This window comes from Grampus griseus, assembly GCF_964374135.1.
Source record: "Grampus griseus genome assembly, chromosome: 15".
Taxonomy (NCBI): domain Eukaryota; kingdom Metazoa; phylum Chordata; class Mammalia; order Artiodactyla; family Delphinidae; genus Grampus; species Grampus griseus.
This window is the reverse complement of record NC_139009.1, coordinates 58,468,668-58,492,587: the sequence shown is the minus strand read 5'-3', so window position 1 is coordinate 58,492,587 and position 23,920 is coordinate 58,468,668. Positions and strand designations below refer to the sequence as shown.

The 23,920-nt window shown below is 36.7% G+C and overlaps 1 protein-coding gene across 1 annotated transcript in view; it reads right to left on the bottom strand.

Annotated features, from left to right (window-relative positions):
* Positions 1-20,892, bottom strand: part of GMCL1 (germ cell-less 1, spermatogenesis associated) — a gene marked incomplete at its 5' end in the record, with an annotated part of 48,267 nt that extends 27,375 nt beyond the window's left edge. The window contains 9 exons of the mRNA XM_082672624.1: positions 1,458-1,595; positions 4,408-4,498; positions 6,263-6,347; positions 8,405-8,470; positions 9,434-9,546; positions 11,903-12,000; positions 13,099-13,195; positions 15,008-15,131; positions 20,633-20,892. Coding sequence (XP_082528750.1) covers positions 1,458-1,595; positions 4,408-4,498; positions 6,263-6,347; positions 8,405-8,470; positions 9,434-9,546; positions 11,903-12,000; positions 13,099-13,195; positions 15,008-15,131; positions 20,633-20,892 — 1,072 coding nt within the window. The remainder of the gene's footprint in view (positions 1-1,457; positions 1,596-4,407; positions 4,499-6,262; positions 6,348-8,404; positions 8,471-9,433; positions 9,547-11,902; positions 12,001-13,098; positions 13,196-15,007; positions 15,132-20,632) is intronic.
* Between the last annotated feature and the right edge of the window lie 3,028 nt (positions 20,893-23,920).

Below are 23,920 nucleotides of genomic sequence, written 5' to 3'. Positions count from 1 at the left end.
TGTACCTTAAAAATGTGAGCTATGTGGCCACTTTCTGCCCTCTCACAAACAGCATGGGATATAATTTTAATTTATACTCTGCTTTTGAAATGATAACTTTTATTTGGATATATAGGAAAAACTATTTGTCCATTTATATTCTAAAAGGAAAAAATAATGCCCTTTATTGTAATTTTAGGTCAGGAAAAAAAATGGCTGAAATCTGGTCAGAAATTTAGGATACAAATTCTTTTTAATTTTATAATAAATAAAATATTTCAGACTAGAAATACTTGTACCCATTTGCATTCCAAAAATACAAAGCTTATCCACTTGCGTCACAGAAACGCCTAAATTAAACTACTTTACAACAGACTTTATCTTTTAACCTCTTTCAAAATTCATTTCTAGAGAGCCTTAAATGCAAGTATGATTAGAGTGGGAGTATGTAATAGGCCTTGGCATCTAATATTACCCCATTGCTAGGGTCTGGTGTATACACAAACTAAAACTATTACAGAACTGCTATACTATAAGGGAACATAACCTTCAAGAGAAAGTGTGGCTTAAAAAACAAACAAACAACAAAAAACTCCCAGACCCACGACCTACACAAACGTAATACAAATGATTTATACAAAATTAACCAAAAAAACCACTGTCTATAAACCTGCCTAGAGTGATTTTATAAAAAATGCATTATTTTAAAACTACCAGAAATGTTAACTCTGGGTTTGTTTTCCATTCAATACTTTTGTAAATAAATTACAGATTTCAGTTAACAATTTAAATCTATAAACACACAGCTATATTAAAAACCGAGGTGTCAAAAAACCTACAACTTTCAGACAAATCTATACAAATTTACAAGTCAATCTTCAAACAAATTCTATTTTCTGTTTCTTAAATGCAAATATAGTACTAAACTTAATCCTACACAAGCACTAGATACTTAAATTAAAAAACTAAACCAGTAATTGTTTCAAAATTTTAATTGGCAAAGATATTACATTTACTTTGACATAAAGTCTTAATTAGGATAAGAAAAAAACAGAAAATAACAAATTTAAGGAGTATTAATAGAAAAAGCAGTTGACCTCTAAATAGTACTTCAAAAGTCTTTTTTTAAAAAAAAAAAGTCTTTTTTATTTTATTTAATTAATTTATTTTTTTTTCAAAAGTCTTTTGAAAGTCTAGTCCAAAATAGTGTGCTGGTTAAGCAAATTAAAGAACACACACATTATAGAATACTATATAGCCATTTAAATGTTCTGAAGAGTATTTAATGATATGGGAAAATACAATATATAATGTGAACACAGAAAATTATCTATATGGTATGATTCTGCTTTGGTATAAAAATGTATACCTTATTGGAATTAAGGATAATTTCTATTTTCCTCATTATTTTTTTCTATGATATTACTATTATAATCAGAAAGATATTACTTAAAATCATAATTTCATCATGTTCTTACCTGAAGGTACTAGAGAGTCTTGTTCAATAATTCTCGCGGAGGCCAAATCACTGATAATATACTGTAACCTTAAATGTCTGAATACTGACATAAATGGTTTTCCTTGCTCAGTTTCAAGGAAGGTCATACCTTCAAAATCTGTAAAAGAAAACAAAAAAACAGATTAAATTAAATAGCCATTCTTTTCAAATCAATTTATTTATTCCTACATGTTTTTATGGGCAGGGGGAGACACACACACACACACACACACACACACACACACACACACACACGTCTACTAGAATACAAATAAGCTAGTTTCAAAGTTTTCAAGGATTTTATAAACTTTGGGTGTGTGGATAAAAAACTTGGGGAGATTTAGAAAAAAGCCCCAGGAAATTAACTTTGGTCCTAATTAGACCCTTGGGCTGGGAATTCAATTGACACCTTTCTGGAATTTGGAGCTTACAGTGCAGCAAGGTGGGAAAAGGCGGCTTGAGAATGGTGGTTAGGGTTCAGGTATCTTTCCAGAATCCCACCACTTCAGTGGAACTCTAGAGCCCAGATGCCTCACTCAAGGGTCTTCACAAGATACACAGGACATGGAACATTTCTTGGGATCTTTCTAATTTATGCTTTAGTTACATGTGATGAACACTAGTTAATATATTAATTCTCTATTAAAATACAAAATAAGATACAAAGACATCGTAGCCATGGATTTGCAACACAAGGGTAGTATTTATTGTTAAAATAATTCAAGTTTATCAATTTTTTCTTATAGGGATAATTTAAGGTTATTTCTAAAAATACTCTCAGTTGCATTCTAATATGCTTTCATGAGTGGGAAGGAAAGATCTGGAGTTACTGCTATCAAGCAGAGACTTGTACATAATCCCTAGCCTGTTCTCTATTACAAGGTATACCCATGGCAGTGTACTCAGCCTTGCTGCTATTAAGGATAGTAAATAAAAGAAGCAATCCCTACATATAATTGTGCAGAAAAATTTCTATTGTTCTGATAGTCCTGACCCATATATATCTGCAAAGTCAAATAATTAAGAAAACCTAAGAGAAATATACTAAAATATAGTGGGTGAGGGGACCATAAGTGATTTTTTTGGTCTTATTTCCTGAGTATTCATCACTTTTATAATTTAAAAACTGTATGAAATAAACCTATAAAGTCCTCACTGATAAACAACTTATAAAGTCCTCACTGAAAAACAAGGGCATCAGACATACATTTTGCCTTATGCAATAAATGTTTCCCTGAAAAGTTATCTTAAAATGTATACTTTTACACTACTGAGGCTGGGATGGAGAGCTTGGAGTGGGAAAACCAGAAGGGGACCACAGCTTCTTATTCTAGTTTCTGCACTTAGGCTACAGAATAATTTCTCTCTTGATGGACTGCTGCAGTTAATCCAACTGGAGCTCAAATGAGCATAAATTTATGTCAACATTTACCTAACATCTATTGTTTCCATTGAGTCCCTTTGCTCCCCCACCCCCACAAATATTTATTTATTTATTTTGGCTTTGCTGGGTCTTAGTTGCGGCATGTGGGATCTTCACTGTGGCATGCATGCGGGATCTAGTTCCCCGACCAGGGATCTAACCCGGCCCCCCCTGCACTGGGAGCATGGAGTCTTACCCACTAGACCACCAGGGAAGACCCCCTTTGCCTTTTTAGCTTCTCCACGGTCCTTATCTTTTTCAGCTTTTATCTCTGTTTTTTAAGTTAAATTTTCTCCTCTACTTTTTTCCTTTATAATTTCTCAAATCCCTCTTTAAATGCCATAATGTAGCTCTAAAGTGTAATTTAAGATAGAAGTTTAGCATTTTGTTCTTCAAGCAAATCAAGTTAGATTTTATTGATATGGTCATTTACACATTTTTGGTTCATGAGCTTGAAGGAAAAATAATTAGCTAGTAAATCTCACTACATAAAATAATTCCCAAAATTTATTTAAACAAGACAAAAAGAGCACTAAATTTTAATATAAGAACCTCTATTCATCAAAAGACACCTTCAGAAAAGTAAAAAAAACACTACAAACTGAAAGATAAATGCAACACACACTTATGACAAAGAATCAAGAATATATAAAGAATGCCGACAAATCAGTAAGAAAAGACAAATACAATGTTAAAATAGGAAAAAAACCTGAACAGACATTTCACAGAAGAAGAAACATATGGCCAATAAACACACAAACAGGTGTTCAGTCTCCTTAGTTTTCAAGGAAATGAAAATCAATACCACAATATGAAATAGTTCAATAACAAAAAAACAGGATGATATATTGTCCAGTGGTGTGCTGGATCTGGCTTGTGCTGGCTCACAGGAGCCGATGGTACGCATTTCTTCCCAACTCCACATTCAGTGGTGTCACGTTAGTAGCCTGAAATTAGCCATGCTGGGAGAATTTGTATCATGAAAATTTTAAAAAATGCTACAAATAAGTGATTATTTTTTCAGAGAGGCAGCTTACCAGCACATCACTATGTAACGCATTCATGTTAAGACGTGCAAAATGCCATAACATTAAACATTTTTTAAAAGCAAAGTCAGAGGGACACAATAGGAAAGAAGCACATGAGCAGACTGAAGTTACTAATGTTCTAGTGCTTGAAGATTAGTTCACTGAGGTTCAATACATTATTTAAAAAAATGAAAAAGGTGGCCATGCATGGACTAAAAATGACAGTAAACTATGAAAATCGTGAGCTAAGGATTACGATTTTTATCCACTTCTTTGCATCTGAGGGCCATTAAAATTTTGTTTTTTCTATGTCTGTTTTATCCAGTCTCAATTTTCTCAGTGTAAATGCGGAGTTGAATTAGACCATTGCTAAGGTCCTCTCCAGCTCTAAAATCCCCTAGGTTTATCAGGGCCTGATTTTAATTAAATTTCAATTTAAAACAAAAAAGACAAGTTCTCAATAAAAATTTCAGGCATACCTTTTCTCCTGTTAGAAAACCAGACATCTGTTTCAGTCAAAAGCTGTTTTAAAGATCCATTCCAAGAAGGCACAAGTTGAAGGAACATCCACTAGGTTAAAAAAATAAATTAAAAAAATTACAAGACTTCATTTAGTTTATGATTTTACATTTTCAAACTGCTTCCTTAAAACATAATATCTAAAAAATTTAATTTCCATTTTACAAGCAATTGAAAGAAGTAGAACTATCACAGGATATGCTCAGAATTCTTAAATTCATCATGGCATTAATCATGGTCCAAAGATAAAAACTAGATGAGTATATGATAAGGAATAAGCTAATCCCTGAAAAGTACTTATGGTCTCAAACACACTGTAATTATAGTATTAAAAAGGTAAATGTTCTACGTGTGTGTGTGTATATATATATAATATACACACACTATTATGTATATTATATATAATATACTATATATATATAAAATATACTAATTTATTCTACTCACCAATTAATTCAGTTTCACTACATACTATGTGAGATTATAAAAGAAAGAAATTAAATATGGGGAAAAAGGAGTTTCTTATTGTCTTAATTGCTGTTGAGACAGTATGCAGAGTAATGAAGAGCATTACTGTTTTTTAAATCCTAGCCCTGTCATTTAATAGCTAGGGAAATTACATCATTCTGTAATCTGGGCCTTAATTTCTTCATTTGTAAGATGAGCATGATAATATGTCAATGTCACAGGACATTAAAAGAATTAATATGTGTAACATACTTAGAGCAGTGCCTGGCACATAGTAAGCATTCATCAATAATTACGGGAAAGAATGAATACTACCAGTGGCTCAGATATAGAAATGGACTCTCTACCCTCCTTTAATGACTGGTTAACACAGTTACTAAACTTCCCTGAGGAAAAATAGTAATAGAGTCTCATCTCTATCATAAGACAAACAATCCCAATGATATAACCTAGAAGGTGACTATTCCCAGATTTCACGACCGCGTTAGTATAGACTCAACTACACTGTGAGTGTAGACTCAACTACATTTTTTTTTTTTGCGGTACGCGGGCCTCTCACTGCTGTGGCCTCTCCCGCTGAGGAACACAGGCTCTGGACGCACAGGCTCAGCGGCCATGGCTCACAGGCCCAGCCACTCTGCGGCATGTGGGATCTTCCACATGCGCCACCAGGGAAGCCACTCAACTACATTTTTGTCCCATGTTAGCTAGGGACAAAGGCTAAAGGCAAAATTATGCAGTGGGAAAAGCAATGGACTGGAATTCACAGGCCTGGGTTCTGCCTCAAGCCTGCCACTTAATAATTGTAAGAGTTCTAAGTTTTACCATCTACAGATCAAGAGTAATAGCCAATTTGTCTCTTCAGAGACGTTGTGAAAACAAAATTATATTAAAAATGTTGAAACCTTTCAAAAGGATGAACTGAAATATATGCCTGAAGTACAAAAGACCTTTAAAAGAATTTCAACATTCTCTAGAAAAACATGTGAAAACTTCATCATAAAGTTATTAATTCAACTAAAGCTCAATTTTGCAAACATTTCTGAAAAACATATAAAACATTTAACATTTCTGATAATGTAAATAACAACATGTTAACTGTTGAAAAAAAATCTGGGAAAAAAAAGAAATGTATTCTTAGGAGAGGAAACTATAAAGAATACCACTGAAATCAATCATGATATCAACTCCCTAAACACAAAGACTTCTTAACATTTTGGCATATTTCCTTTTACTTTTCTCACATTTATAACCATTCCCTTACCACTGGACACTAGCTGTTTCCAGCTTTTCAATATTATAAGCAATGCAGTGGGGATATCTTTACACATCATATTATGGCAATACCTTTTTAAGGGCTGTGTATACATCCATCTCCACTTGCATCACAAATAAGTTAGATGAACCAATGAGTTGTTTCATGACATTTATACTAGAAAAGATAAAATAGAAGTAGTGAGCCTCTCTTCATGCACAAGCTAAAAGACCCTGGTGGAACTGAAAACTTTAAGTCTTTTTTATCAAAAGAGACTGTGGAATTAAAAATTACATCAGTCTTTTTGCCCAAGACAAAGAGTCTATCCGAACATAAGGATACTTTTAATTCAGACAGTAATGCTGTGAAAGGTCTTTTCTTGCACTGACAAGGAAACAAAGAGCTTTGCTGTGCTAATTAATCAAGTTAAAGCAAGGTCCCAGTAAGATAAGTTTTAGTATGCTCTGATAAAGTGGCAGCCTTCCTCTTTTTTCTTTCCCCCTCATTCAATTAAAAAAAAAAAAAAAAAAAGACACTTGTCAAAATTCACTGAAAGAGATATATCTTCAAAGTCTATCTTTCACCTCTAGGCTTAAGAGAATTGCTTAGTCATAAAACATGTTTTTATTACTGTTAAGGAGATTAAAATCAAGAAATATGTGTTAGTTTAAATTTAGAATGGAAATAATATCACTAGCTGTTTTCTTTTCTTTTTTCCTTTTTCCTTCCTTCCTTGAAGCCACAAAAAGCCAGAAGAGCATCTGGGGCTTTAAGATGACCACTATGATTTATCTTCCTTTTGAAAAAACTCAACGAGAAATTATAAAAGAGAAAAAGTGTTTCTAATGACTTTTTTAAAAATAAATTTATTTATTTATTTTTGGCTGCTTTGGGTCTTTGTTGCTGTGCGTGGGCTTTCTCTAGTTGCAGCGCACGGGCTTCTCATTGTGGTGGCTTCTCTTGTTGCAGAGCATGGGCTCCAGGCACGCAGGCTTCAGTAGTTGTGGCACATGGGCCCAGTAGTTGTGGCTCGTGGGCTCCAGAGCGCAGGCTCAGTAGTTGTGGTACACAGGCCTAGCCACTCTGCGGCATGTGGGATCTTCCCGGACCAGGGCTCGAACCCACGTCCCCTGCATTGGCAGGCGGTCTCCCAACCACTGCAGCACCAGGGAAGTCCCCTAATGACTTTTAAACCAAACACACTGCAGAGCTTTGTTTATGCCTTGATATCATTAGGTGATGATTTTTTGGTAGAATAATGCTTCTCAAACTTTTCTACCAAAGTACCTCTTAAGGGCAGAGGAAAGGAAAGGACCCAGGAATCCAGGAGTAGGCTAGCCATAAGAATAACATTTCTATTAATTTTTGTATTTCATCTTGTAAATCCAAAGAAACTTAATTCTCTCTATTCCACAATGTACTTAAACATAAAAGTGTTTACTTCTCTCCTACTCCTCCCCACACCTCCCCCCAAAAATCATTAAAATTGACATCCCAGTAAGCTATGCAATGTTAAGGCTTTGGTTTTGCATATTTCCATCAGAATGCCACACATTCCTAGGGACATTTGTACCCTTGTCTCAGAAGCACCACTGTCAAGGAACTGCAAGCCTGAAAGTGACTGCATAGTCTACTGGCCTTTAAAAGTTCATTCCCACTCTGAATTTCTCAGACCCAGGGCAGATAAGTCATCTCCATTATTACAAATAAGCTCCTAGAGGGCAGAGACCATGACATAATCACCTCTGCCTCCTTCGCAGCCCTTAACATAGTACCTTTACACACAGTAGACATTCAGAAATTATTTGTTGAAAGAAGGAATAATAAGCAAACTTAATTCAAAAGACCAACTTAATTGTGAATTTAATTTCACTAAGCTTAGCAAAAAGTTTAAAGCAATTTCCTCAAATGTAATTTCTCAATGGGAAAAGATGGTTTTTAAAATAAACTTTTAGATTCTCTAAGAGCCCAGCAAAAGTGAGGTAACCCTTTTTCTATAGTTTTATAGCAGCAATGAATTTTTACATTAAAATTGGTTAAAGGAGTATTCATAATACACATTGTATCATTTACAACAAAGAAAAGAAATTTGTGTAGCATTTTTTCAATTCATGATGTAGTCAAGATACCTTTCATTAAATTGTTCACTTTTTCATAAGCAATATATTTTTACTTTATACAAAAATGTCTTGCATATTAACAAATGATAATAAAGTTATTTAAAATTCAAGTACCTGAGTTCTTTAAAAAGTTCAACATTCTGGTGAGTCATCAGATTGTTTAGAAGCCATTCAAGGCACCTGAAATTAAACATGGAATTATTACATTATATATCATGTATCTATGATTTATTAAGTAGTACTTACAGTTAAAATTAAAAAAGAATATTAATCTTTCTAGGACATGCGCAAATTTTTAAATTTAACAATTGGAAAGTTAGTATTGTTTTTGTCAGCAGTTAGTAAGGGAATATTCCCTTTATATTAAAAAGAGCATTTCTAATTAAGAAAACCTCATTTTCAAGTTTGTGTTAAATGGTTTATAAAGGGGTTTACATACTTCTATTACCTTCTTTATAATTTGAAAATGGGTACTGCAATTCTCAAGAATTAAAAACATTGCCAGTAGTTGCACTGATATACAGTCAGCCCTCGGTATCCGCGGGTTCTGTATCCATGGATTCAACCAACCGAGAATTGGAAATATTGGAGAAAAAAAAAATAATTCCAGAATGTTCCAAAAAGCAAAACTTAAATATGCCGCAAGCCAGCAACTATCTACAAAGCATTTACGTTGTATTTGTAACTATTTACATAGCATTCACATTGTATTAGGTATTTATAAGTAATCCAGAGATGATTTAAAGTATACAGGAGGATGGTTATTTGCAAATACTACACCATTAAATAAGGGACTTGAGCATCCGCAGATTTTGGTATCCACCCAGGTCCTGGAACCAATCCCCTGCGGATAGTGAGGGACGACTGTAATGACTATTATGCCTACTGCTTAAAAAAATTTAATAGAGATGTGCTGTAAAGAGTGGCCATAGTTTTTATAAGCATGTATAACCCACCCACAATCACAAAGACCACACTTTTGAGGAATTTACTAAATAGTCCAAATGTAAAAACAGACCTTTTATAACAAATTCTATCCTCCCTTTTTTTTCTTTCTTTTTATAGCTATACATTCTCTTAAGAAACCAAAGCAGCCAAATTCCCTAAAGCAGGATAAAAGGAAAAACAAGAAAGGTAACTCACTTTTTCTTTACAGAATCCAGTCCATAGGTCCCTGCTGATGTGTAATAGCCACATACGGTTTTCACATTAACTGTTTCCTTCATTGTCTCACCACACTGCTGTATTAAACCATCCTGTAAATATAAATAAGCACTGGAAAGGCCCATTTCACATGGGAAAAATAAGCTCTGAATATGTGCTTTTACATATTAAAAAGTAAAAAAAAAAAAAAAAAAAGGAAGGAAGAAAGAAAGAAAACTCATAAGTGCAGCAAACCTAAGTCTTTTTATAAGTCCAGTAAAAATACCTAAAAAAATCCAGCAAGTATTAAACTAAATACTTGGAAGTGAAAATGGAAGGGAGGAAGTAAAAGCAGGAAGACAGAGGTGAATATTGCTATTCTCTCTTTTCTGTCCTTCCCCTCTCTGGGACCTTTGCAAATTTAAGCAGCATTCTGTCTGTTTTGCCTGTTCTTTTAAAACTAAGACCTCTTTATATAGTCAGATGACCAGGTGATGGGCTAGGTAAGTAAACAATATGAATCATCAGAAAGTTTTTATTAGTTTAAAACACCTATCAATACCTAAGAAATACACCTAAAACAAATATATTACTGTTTAAAACTTACAATGAATTTTTAATCTAAAATGTTTATATGGAAGATTTCAAATAGCTAACTTTATTTAATATATGGAAAGGACCCCGTCATTTTTTACTCAAATTTCTGAGATATATTCATCATGCAAGTGTATTAGTGTTAAGTAGTTAAATCATACAGATAATGCAGAAAGTGAGTTAAGAACTAAACCAAAAAAGGATTAAAAGTTAAAAAATAAAGTATAATTATTGGAAATAAGTATTGAAAGGATCAAAACATTTATAAAAAAATCAAATTACCTCAGCCAAGGATATTTAGCAAGCTATTAACTAATACTTAAAATAAATCAGTATACAAAAGTCACATAAAAAGAAACAACTTTTTAAAATGATCAAAATAAAATGTTGACTCCACTGTGATTTTACACTTACCTGGAAGCCATTCTAGACTCCCTCCCTTTCCTTTTAATATCTCATCTGTCACCAAGTCCAGTGGATTATCCCTGCTTAACCTCTCCGGTAACCAGTTTTCCTCTCCATGCTTTTTGCTACTACCCTCATTTAGACCCTCCCGTGGATTACTGCAATAGGTTTTTTTTCATTTTCTTCATATTTAATGGAATGTACAGTAATTTTAATATATCTAGTATAATTCTCCTAGATGTGGCAACAAATTTTTAATGTTAATATACCTTGAATTTTTTTCTCATCATTATTTTTCTAATTTATTTATTTATTTTATAATTTTTATTGGAGTATAGTTGATTTACAATGTTGTGTTAGTTTCAAGTGTACATCAAAGTGAATCAGCTGTTGGTGGGAATGTAATAGGTTTTATACTCATCCTTCCTTCAGTTCATCCTTCACACTGTTCCCAAAGCATTCTGAAATATAACTTTGTCTTTCCCCTGATTAAAATTTTCCAAAAGTACTTATATGTAAAGTCTCAACTTCTTAAAAGGTATTGATTGAGGGGCTTTCGTGATCTGGTCTCTGCCTCCCTCTCTCGAACCCTTCTTATAGTCTGTGCTAGATCTATGTTCCACTCAGATTCTCTAATCCTCCATTGTTTCATATTTCTAGGTCTTAGTTTTCTGTCTGAAATGTTCTTTCTTCCCCTCTCTTCTTACTTCACAAGATAAATACATTTTCAGTTTTTAAGGCTCAACCTCAAACACAACTTCTTTCTTTGACACCAACAGGTTAAACCAACCACTTTGTGCATCCACTAAATCCTACAGAAAGTTTACCATCACATCTATAATATTGGACAGCTCTTACTTTACCTTTGAGTCTGTATATCAACCCTCCCTCCCCCACTCTACACACTCGTTATATTGTGAGCTTCTTAAAGGTGGGGATTATATCTTTATTTACCTTTGTATCTCTATGCCTAGCTTGACACACTGCTCAATACACTTCTGATGAATGAACAAATCTGTCATTCTACCAATAGATTATATACATTTAGGTGGTTTACACACAATTATTTCATAATTAAGAAAACATTTACATAGTAAGCACTCAATGTTTCCCAAACCTATGAACTATATGAATTAGTAATAAGCCACCTGCTTAAAACAGTCAAGATAAGTTATTAACGAACAGAAATCTGTAAATGGATTTAAGACAAGTACCTTCCTTCCACATTATAGTCATTCTAAGATATCCACACAGAAATAGCTTGCATTCATTTTACATAGGCATCGAGACCGTCTCATTTGTAATAAACTGCTTTTCATTAAACATTTTAAATGACTTATCATGAATGGAATATTTATACATTTCATTTAAAAGTTATAAAAAAGCTAAGTTTTATTATGGTTTTTGGAACAGATACCTTGAAACAAAAATACAAGTGTGATCCTTTTTTTCAGTACTATGCATACTTACCAACTGCAGCATACTAGCTGCTGCCAAAATGGCAATAACTCGACTGGGCTTTATTAAGACATCATCTCGATACAATGACCCAAATGCCACCTGCAGTGCTTAAAGCAAAAGTACACAGGTAGAATGAAATAACAGTTATAGCTGTAAGAGTATTACAAAAATAACAATGACAGTCTTCATACACTAAGACATATGTCTAAATCTAGTAGGTACAGAAAAGGATAAGATTAGTATCATTAATTTAACTATTAGTAATGGTTATGGATTGATGGTGCTAATTTAATAACAATGTTATACATTTCCATCTGTTCTACCAAATCATGCTGGATTTTTCTACATCTAATCTTGACATTAGTTAGTGGTCAGAATTAAGACACCTTTGGAAAAAGTTTTATAAAGATATCCCTGAGTAAACCAATCATTAAGTACAACTACACAGACCCAATGATAATCTTAACCCTGGTGCTTTCAGTGCTTTACCACTGGGGAGTGTGGAAAAGCTCCTGGTCCTATGCATGCCACACTCTCACCCAGCTGCCACAGCTATTTAAGTCTGTCCACCCTTTTCTCTACTGCCATTCTCATGCATGTCCTACATGGTTTGCTTTATAAATGTTCCTTTCTGTTTGCCTATGAGGTGAGTGCTGGGTACTTCCACTTCAGCTATCAAAGACAGGAGCAGGAGCACTAGGACAGGAGTTAGGAGACCTACAGTCTGATGTAGGCTCACTAAACCGCTCTGAGACCTAAAGTAAGTCTCTTAAATCCTCTGGACCTCAGCTTCCTCATCTAAGGTCCTTACAGCTCTAAAACAATACTGACTACATGATTCATATACTTATTCTCAGAAAAGGTCTTCATATATAGGGAATAATCAATGAATAATATTTATTGGCTTATTGTTTATTGGTCATACTTCTCCTTCCTTCACTCTACATCCTCTATATCCCAGGCAGATATATTTACAACCATGAAGTAAACAGATTGATAAGGCTGACATGACTAAATAGATTAAAGATACTAGAACAGAACTGATAAACTCTGGAGTAAATTAATATAAAGTTGTCACCTTAGGGTGTTAAATGGAGCTTTTCTCTAGCCAACAAAGTTAGAAGAAAATATTTATTTTCTGTGAAAAGAATACAAAGTTTATGTTTTTATGATTTTTGCATAATAGTAATCATGGTGGCGGTTACCTTCTATATCAATATTCTGGTCTGGAATCTCCAGTTCAATAATATTCATGCTGGACTCCTTCCATGAACCACTGAACATACTAGAAAAGTAGCCAGACTTAAAAACAAAAACAAAAAACACACTTATGCAGTACTTTCTGTGTCTTCCAAATTATTTTCCCATTTCTAACTCTAAGCAACTATTCTATCAAAACTAACGCATCATATTATTTCAAGAGAAAAACAAACTGCCAGATAGGAGAAAAGAAATTAAGATAAGGACACTCATTAGGCTTATCAAAATACTTTAATTATTGAAAACCAAACCAAATTCTCGTATTACTACCTGAACTGACTTCCTATGTTACTATTTGAACCAACTAAGCTTTTTACTTAGTTGAACAATTTCTGAGTATATTACATGAATATGTTTTCCTTTTCAATAGCATTCTAAATTCAAGCTTAGAAATTGTATCATATATTTAAGTCTCTCTCATAAACATATAACTACACGTAACGTGGATACAAAATAATATACTGAGGAAGAGAGAAGAGAAAACTAAAAGCTGTTGAGTCCTTACTCTATCTCAGTGGCTATAAAGGGTCCAGACCAGTCCCAAGTCAACACTAATAGGATGATCCCCAAGGAATTAGGGAAAATCCAAAGTTTAGTTTTATCTTATAAAAAAAATTCCAGAATGAATCTGAATTATTGGAAAGACACCAGAATGGATGAAGTCTTTAGTTACCTTCTAGGTAGCACCTCCCATAACTAGAATTACTTTGGAACGGATCAAATACTAACTACTAATTTTTTAAAATTTACTAAGTATGTAGTTTAAGGCACTGTGAATATAGCAGAAAACAAAACAGATGTTTCTGTCCTCAGGGGACTTATAATTTAGCATGTGTCTTGCACTATGATCAATCCAGTTTCTCTTGAGAGGGAAAGCCTTAACAGAGGCATTTTCACCCTTGAATTCACAAAACTGCTTTCAGAGATCAAAAAGAAAGATATGGACCATGTCCTCAAGTTAAGACCAGTATTCTGATATAGTCTCTGGGGTAATATAATGCAAGCCAAAGTAAACTTGTTCAAAAAAATTAAATAAAAAACATGATTAAAGTGTAAGAGAAAAAATTCCTTTCAAATGCTTCTATTGAAAAATCTCATACTATACCGTCTTACCAGTAATTACTGTCATATCATGAAGAGGAGAGGGAAAATATAAGCTCCATAGGATAAAAAGTGAATTGTTCACTGTTCTATTCCCACTGCCTAGACCAATGACTTGAAAACAGATTTGATGAAGGAATAAATGATTAAAATATTTGAGCCATTAGAACAACATTTTCTTTTATTTTGAAAGTCTTGAATGTTTAAAATGGGGTGGCTGATAATAATATTTTCACAGAAATCAAACAGGTATATCAGCTAAATGACTTAGTCCATATACTTTTTTGGTTTTGGTTTTGGCATTTTCTAGGAGAGAGGGAAGAGTAAGTGCCAAGAACTTTCCATTTACATTCAGTCTTAACTACAAAGCAACATTTCAGCTGAATTTATCCAACTGAAATAATCATATACAAAATAAACAAATTCAGCAATCCTAACTTAAACGTTGAATGGTTTTTCCCTTTTTGTCAACAGAAGGCACCAAAATAAGTACCTTATTGGAGTAGTGACAAAAAGGTTGGTATGACAATGAAAACTCAAAATCTGTTTTCTAGACCAAACTAAGTTTTCACTAACAATGTTCACCATATCTCTTACAAAACAAGACTTTTCATCAGACAGGACTTAAACAACAAATGTTCATGCAAAAGATTACTGTGAAATGCAATGAGAAAGAACAAGACTTATAAGAGTGTGAGTTGTTTTAAGTGACTACCTTGGTTACTCAAATATATAGAAAAATAAAATACTTACTTGACATAAATATATTTTGTGTAAGCTCCACTCCTCTCCTAGAGCACAAATCTTAATGTCACTGTTTTCACCATTTAAAAATAATGTTTGATAAATATATTTGGATGTACTCTTCAATTTTTTCCTGTTAAAAGAAATGCAGACGTTACATATATGTAAAACTGAATGTTTTACTGATTTTGCATGTAACTCAAAATACTCCTTTTGCTCAATTTCTATTAAATAGAACCAATTTGTCCACTGTATAAAAAGATAGAGGGATATTATATATTCAAACGTGCTCATGTATGAAAGGGTACATAAGAAACTAATAATAGTGGTTACCTGTGGGGTACTCTATTCCCAAGAGGGGGAATAGTGGATAGATGGGGGCAGCGTGGAAGAGAGACCTTTCACTATACAGCTTTTTGCAATTTCTGATTTTTGAACTAAGAGAATTACCTATTCAATAAAGAAAAGTCAGCATGGTGATTTTTGCGTATTTCCTTATTTAGTAACCAGCACTATGGATGATGTAATACAGTTGCAATAATACTGCTATGCAATTACAAAATGAAGAACAAGAATAAAAATTTCACCCTACACAAGTAATTTTAAAAATAATTTACATTTAATCTTATTTTAGTATCGAACTATTCTTAAACTCCTTAAAATGTCTTTTTCCCCACATTGGACAAATGGTTTGCAGCCTTAGACCAAAGGTTTTCAAAATTATGCTCAATGGAGAAGTGTCTTAGGGGCCACCAGGGAGAGTCGAGGTGTGAACTCTGGGCATCCCATCTAACTTCAACCAGAGCAGCATCATATATTATATTTGTAAACATCTTGGATTTGTGCATAAGATTTAATTTAAAGGAAGAATTGTTATTTTTGTTTTGACAATCATTGCTCAAGATGGTTCAGTAAGTAAGCAAAGCCCTAGGCAGAGACTGATCAATATCTTTTATATTCCTGGCCAATCCTGATAGCTTTCCTAGTAAAGTTTTAAAATCTTTTTAAAAAATGAAGTAATTGTTTCACATGGTGTCTCAAATCAGTGTATTGAACACCCCTTCCCAACAGACGGTAAAAAATGTACATGCTTCAGTGCAGACAGACTTGGGTTTGAGTCCCAGCTCTACTACCACAGCTCAGTTACCTTATATGTGAAAAGAGGATATTATTATCCACTTCATTGGGTTACTGTAAGAAATAAATGAGACAATGTAGTTTCCAGTTCCTGACAGCACTCTCCCCAAATTATATGAAAAGATTAAAAGTACATAAAGGAATAAACCCACAACAGGAAAAAGGTGAGGGTGGGCTTATCACATGATGAGAGAATTCCATGGATCTGGAAGTTAGAAAATAAACTGGAATGGAAAAGAGCAGTGACAACCACAGCCCAAAAGATATCACGGTCTAGGATGGACGTTGAAGCCCATCTGCCCTTCAGAACCGTGGGGGTAGGGATGGGGCTGGGAGGATGAGGTCTCAAGGGAAACAGAAGGCTGAAGTGAGGAGTGAGGCAAAAAATGGGGAAACTTGTTCCCCTAATGGCCTCCCCCACTCTCTATGAACACAGAGTACAGATAACTTATACAAACAGATTCCAAGGTTTTTCTAGAAAGAAACAGAACAAATCTATCAGGAAGATCTAAGACTTTGGTGTAGGTGCTGGTGCCCCAGACAAAGCAATCCTCATTCTGGCATTTGAGGAATCTGTAGCCTGTTAGCTCCCAACCTATTCACCCTAAATCATGGTTCCCAAACTGTGTGCCAAAGCACCTAGAGCACCACAGCAAATTCAGGGATGCATGTGGAATATTCCAAAATTAAAGGAAATCACAGAAACATCTTTCAGATACCATGCAATCTACGCTATTAAGTTGTTTGGACCTAACTATGAGATATTTCTTTAGGACCAGAGGTGCCATGAAAAAAATTACTGAGACACTAAGGGCACTGTGAACCAATAAGGCTTGTGAATCTCTGCTCTAAAACAAAGCATGCCCCACCCATATCCAACTTAGTAGTCAGTCTACCTACTCAAAGGGAAGGCCCAGCAGAAACAGATCTATTTACTCAAAACACACACACACACACACACACACACACACACACACACACACACACACACACACACACACACACACACACACACACCAGTGACTCATTCTGAAGCAGACAATCAAGGATCTCTCAACATGAGGAAAATTAACAGCATTAAAGACTATTTTAAAAAAGAGAAAAATTGGCATCAGAGGAAACATATAATTCACGGAAAACAGAACTTAAAAAAAAAAACTCTAACACTCTAATTATAACTAGTACATCTAGAGAGTTAAGATTACTACATTTATAAAATAATAGGATGCTAAGCTAAAGTATTACTCAGAACAAGGGGGAAAAAAAAAGAGATCTTTGGGACCAAAACCACAGTTGCTGAAATTCAAAAAAACAAAAGGGAAAGTTAAGGAAATTTCCCAGAACACAAAGCAAAAAAGACCTAGAAAGGAAAAAAAGAAAAGAGAAAAGAGGTACAATCCAAGAAATCCAAAATCCAGTTAAGAGGGGTCCAAGAAAGAGAAAACAAAGATAACAGGAGAAAGAGAATTACAGAAGAAAGTTTCCCCAAACTAGTCTCCAGATTGTAAGGATCCACCAACTACCAAGGCCATTAAAAGACCTACAGTTAAGCACCTTCTAGTTAAATCCCAAAACACTAAAGAAAAAATTCCAGAAGTCCCAGAGAGAAAAAAAGTCACCTAGAAAGAAAAGAGAATTAGACCAGCATCACATTTTCTCATCAGTATGGTAGGCTAGAAGACAATGAATTAATACCATCAAAGATATCAAAAGTTATTTTAGATTTCTGCACCCAATCAAAAGATGACTAAAGTGAGAGATTAAATTTACAGCTAGATAAGCACAAATTACCTTCTTTTACACCTTTCTTAGGAAAATATTTGAGGATGTAGTTCCCTCAAATGAGTTCAGAAACAAAAAGATACAGGCTACAGAAAACAGTGGATCCGATCCTAGAGACAGAGTCAAAGTAAGTCCCAGGATAAGTGTAGACCTAGAGAGCAATGGATCCAGATTGGAACAAGAAGATGCAGGGACCCAGGAGGGAGGTCTTGGGTTTAGAGAAGAAGGACTCCATGCAAGTGTGTTAGGAAAGAGAAAAATCTGAAGATATGATGAAGGAATATTATTATTTTGTCAATGGCGGGGGTGGGAGGGAAGGCAGTCAGAAAGTCTAAGAAAATAAAAAAGCAATACGAAAAAGTATTATTCTAATAAGCTACAAATGAAAATAGGGCCCAACATGATGGAATGTAAAAAAAAAATTCCATTTAATTATGAGGTTAGAAAATTTCTCCCAAGAGAAAAACAAGGGGTTGTGACATTGGACCCAAGAAGTATGATTTATAATCCCAGCACACTACTTGACTCTGCAGTGAACAATATTTACATAGCTATAACAACAACTAACTGTTTACTAGATTTCAATGTTTAGAGACAACCTATGAACGTAAAACTAAAGATCTGGTTGCTGAACAGTTGAGTTTTAAGTCTTGTTAACGTAAACGTAAAACATGCACTTGACAAAAGGTATAAGGTAGAGAAGGTGGGCCTGGAGGCCAAGGCTTTTCATGGAGCTGTTAGTTGAGGTGGAAGTGCACATGAGACAACCTCAGGAAGCATATTAGTGCCAACATACAAGATTTTCTAACACCTTTCATCCATGCTGAGCTGAATAAACTAGGCATCTTGTACTGATACAACACATACTAGACTCGGACATGCATTTTCCAACAAAAATTTGCTTTAGAAGCTTTCCATTCCACTCCACTCATGTAGTTCAGCGGTTGGCAAACTTTTTCTGTAAAGGTCTAGACAGTTAATATTTTCAGCTTCGTGGACCAGACAGCCTCCAAGCTAGTTTTGCTGGCACGCCAGCGGGCAGTTTCTCGCTTGCCAGTCTCAGCCTTCCACATCTTAGCAAACTCCATTACCATCCAGTGGGCCACAACTCCTCCAACATCTGAATCTCAGCTTGGGAAAGGTGGTCCTAGCCCAAATTTGTTCCTTCCTTGGGTATTCTGTCTCAGTCCTAGAAGTAGTGACAGCTCCCTATGTCCTCTATTCCTGTATTTTTTAGAGATCTCTTTACCTTAGTAACTTACCTTTAGTAGTTAATCGCTTGTTACTTCCTAATAATGGTTATATTAAACTTTCCCTGTTCAAATTACTGTGTGATTTCTTTGAAATGGACCCCGGACATATATATTTCTATAGTGACACTGAATGCAAGTGGTCTAAATACTAATTAAAAGACAGAGATTATCCTATTGGATTTTTAAAAAATCAAGACCCCACTAAATGCTGTCTACAAGATACTTAAAGACACAGGTTTAAAGGGAAAGAGTGGGAAAAGATGTAACATTTAAACACTTATCAAAAGAAAGTGGCAGTGGCTATAGTATCAGGAATGTAAATGTCTTTACATTTTGTAAAGATAAGGGGAGCCAATTCATCAAGGAGTCCTAATATTTACTGAGTGCTTCCATACCTGGCACTGTGCATCGCATGCATTCTAATATTTGTCAAGTCCTATAAGGCAAGTATTAGTATCTCCATTTTACATATGAGGAAATAAGGCTATTAAGTGCAAAGTACAGACTAGAACTCAGAATCTGAGCTCTTAAAATACTAATTCTCCAAAAAGGTAACTGAACAGTTTGGAAGTGGGGGTCCATTTTTGTAAATATAAACATTCATACATAAAACTGTATGAAGGGATTTATAAATCAAACTACTAACAGAGATTGTTTATGATACTCTTATTTGACAATAAATATGTAACACGTGTAGCATAAAATTTTAGAATCTTTCAAAGTTTCGTTCAAAAAATTACATCTACGTAACCCACTGATGGCCTTTAAAAAAAGAGCAACCGGATTTTTTATGTGAAAATTTATTCCACTTATAAACTACATTTTAGTTCACAAGTAAATATTCCGTTTTTCACCTCTTCTAAAAAAGGTTAAGCAAGCTGCCTTACATATATCCACGGTCAACGACTTCGAGTACTAGAGACGTTGAAAGACTGTTCCTAGTGAGGAACAAATGTACACAGTACTGATAAATTTCACCTGTACAGCGAGAGTTCCTGTTTGTAATCATTTCCCTTCCACTGTGGACCGACAACAGGGGTGCCCACTTCAGAGCCTAAATTTACGTGTCTTGGCCCATAGAAGGCAGCCGGATGCAAAACATCTTATTCTACTGCCACCCGCTCAGAGAGGACCAAGGTGTATTACGAAGGGCCAGCCGGCCGGCCCTGTCTAAGGTTTAATGAGGCGCAAGCTCTAGCTTGGCGTTTCTCAGTCTCGTCTTGGGGCTGTAGCACCACCCTGGCGGCGTCTGTGGTTTACAAACCAGAATACCGAGCGTCTCCCCAGGTGCTCCCCATCCGCCCTGCCTCGGACCGGCTCCCAGGTCTACCCCATCAAGGGCACGTCCGCTCTTCACAGGCTGGGGAGCGCCGCAGCCCCCGAAGCCCCCCGGGCACCGGGCTCATCCCCAGGCCGGACCGCGGCAGCCGCCCAACAGGTGCGGGCGCGTCCCCCCACGTACCTTCGAGGGGTGTTGAGGAGTCGCTGCTGCTCGTCCCCTTCCTCCTCATCCTCGTCTGTCTCGGAATCGGGGTGACAGGAGCAGAAGGCCTCTCCGCTCCGCTTGCGCTTACGGCTGCCCGGACAGTAACAGAAGCCGTGGGCGGCCGCGTCGCCACCACTCTCCAGCCTCCGGGCCGAGCCCCCAGCCCCAGAACCCGGCTCCTGCTGGCCTCGGGCTCGCCCCGGCTGGCGTAGCACTCGGCTGCTCAACGAGCCCATGGGTCACGGCCCGCCGACACTTTCAGGGAGCGCACCTCAGGGAGTCCAACGAAAACGGTCTCCCGCCATGGCCCGACCACCACCGCCGGCCTCCACGTAGCGCGCGTGCCTACACCGCCACCTTCTCACGCGCAATCCCGACCGTTGCGTTGGACGCTACCGCCTCCATCCTCCGCCACGCCCACCGCGTCTCGCCGCGCAGCGCGCGCGGACCTCAGGACCTTGCCCCCAGACTTTCGCAATAAAGCGCGGGCCGTAGGGCGCATGCGCACGGCGAGCCTCCGGAAGGGGCGGGGGGAGGTGCGTGTACGTCACGGATGGAGCCTGCGCAGAATGGGATGAGGGCGGGAGCGCGGACGTGCGTGTCCAGATTGGCGCTTTCTGCCGTGAGGTCAGCTAGGCCCACCTGCAATCCTGAATTGGGGGCCGGGCTAGCTTTTAGAATTACTTTTTACATCCCTTTGTGTTAGCAAGACCGGCAATTCCACCTCGTTTGTTCTTTCTGCGAAGGTTCCTTAAGCTCCAGATGTCTACCGGGCCCTGTGTTAGGCAAGGGGCAAAAAAGACATTGCTGTTTGGGGTCGTCTTTGGAGGAGTTCACCTTGTGCTAGGGTCACGCCCTGCGCAGGCTTTCCAACAGAGGAGGACCTAGAATGTGGAACTTTGCTAGGCCCTCGGGTTTCTTAAGCAGCACCTCTCCGCTGCCCTTAACTGATTATGGCAACCGTTCCATGCTTTCTTTTCCTTCCCTCCCAGCGGCAGTGGGATGTCTGAATAGGGTCTGAACCGGGACTGTCAGGTTTTAAAGTGCCTTCTGGAGACCCAAGCAAAATTTACAGGTGTCTGAGCAAAAATAACAGGTGTATGCCTGGAGTTTGCAGCCATTGCTATGGACCCTGGACAGTCAGCTTTCATTCCCTGATTCCCTTCGGCTACTCTTTTTTTTTTTTTTTTTAGCATTTTTATTGCAGTGTAATTGTTTTACAACGTCGTGTTTCTGCTGTATAACAAAGTGAATCAGCTATAGGTATACATATATCCCCATATCCCCTCCCTCTTGCGTCTCCCTCCCACCCTCCCTATCCCACACTTCTAGGTGGTCACAAAGCACCGAGCTGATCTCCCCGGGTGATGCAGCTGCTTCCCACAAGCTATCTATTTTACTTTTGGTAGTGTATATATATCAATGCTACTCTCTCACTTGGTCCCAGCTTACCCTTCCCCCCTCCCTGCGTCCTCAAGTCCATTCTCTACATCTGTGTCTTTATTCCTGTCCTGCCCCTAGGTTCATCACCCTTCGGCTACTTTCTAAATAAAATGTTTATAATGAAAATATTTATAATGAAATACCATAAATGAAATATTTATAATGAATTACTCAAATCGAGTAATATGATAAATACCTATCACCACAAGTATAATAACTTAAATTTTAATAAAAACTTCAATGTATTATACTTGTTTTGATTAATTCTTTTAAGTAGAACAATACAGATAGGCAGAAGCTCCCTCTCCATCTCAGTCTGTTTCTCTCCCTCCACTCTAGTGACCACTATCCTCAGAATGGTGTATATCATTATTCCCATGCACGTTCTTATACGTGTACCCATAGCAATACGTTTTCTTTTGCACGTTTAGACATGTAAATTAAATGGAATCATTCATACCTATCATTTTGCACCTTTCTTCTCTCTCAAAATTATACTTTTGAGACTTATTCAATTAACAAATCTATAGTTAATTTTCACTGCTCTTGTGTGACACCCAAATTTTATCCTTTCCCTCACTGAGGGAGTTAGGTTGTTTCTACTTTACTGCTCTTATAGAGCAGCATTAAACACCATGTGCAAGAGAGTCACCAAATAGATCCCCAGAAGTGAATTTGCTGGGAACTTTTCAACTTTATTATCTGTTGCCAAATTGCTCTCTGAAATGACTGCACCAGTTTATACTCCCATCAGCGGTATGTGTAATTTGGACATCCCAGTGTACTCACTCCGAGAAGTCTGAACTGAGAGAGGCTAGCAGAGGCAGCTTGGTGGAGGTAGGGGGTAGGGGAGGAGCAGAAAATGATTGCTGCTAGGGGATCAGCCTGCATGCCCAGAATTTGTCAGCACAAAGGATACGCATGGAACAAATGTGGGCCACTATAAGACAGCCAACATGGAATCATCTTAGATCCTGTCTAAAAGGCCTGGGTGGAAAGACAAAGACTTCAGCACAAAGAGCTTGAATTCCTAGGGGCTGAAAAAGGAGAACTGCATTTGCTTTGCCAAAGGAACTAAAGATCAGTATTTTACTGGTGATGGAGTTGTAAAGGAACTCAGGAGAATGCCAACAAGAATCAGCTTTAAACTTCTGACAGAACTAAAAAACAAAAAACATCTGACAGGGTCACACAGCATTGATCATCTACCACCACAGCACTAACAGGTAAGAACTTTCCTGCTCCCATTTACTCTCCTCCCTTCTGCTAGGTAGGGGAGGGGAAGGTAGGGTCTAGAAAGAAGACTAGGTGAAGAAAGAAAAGAAGCCCACCATATCACCCTCCCCAAACTCCAGCTTCCTGCTGGCAATAAGCCAGATCTGAATGAGGGGAAAAGCCTCAACTGTAAATGAAGTTTGGAATTTTGAATGAAAACATTAATTGCTGAAATGACACAGTTCTATAGTAGGACTTTTTAAAGCCAAAGAATGACCAGAAAAGTCACGACCCTATCCTCTATCTGAATTTTCATCTAAAGACAGGAGAAGAACTGGACCCAATGAATAAATGTAAATGGACAGTGGGAGAAAAAAAACAAAGTTGCTTCCTAGTTATATTACAAAGTCATGCTTGTTCAGTACATCAATCATTCCTCCAGGGTAGCTTTAACCTACTCTGTAGAAAGCTTCCCATCAACATATGTAATTTGTTTTAAAATTCTGGCTAAGCCATATATAATTTAAAGATAACCCCTCCCAAATTTGTAATGCTTCCAAAGCCAAATAACGTTAATTTGGAAATTCCATGCTCTTCTGGGTAGGT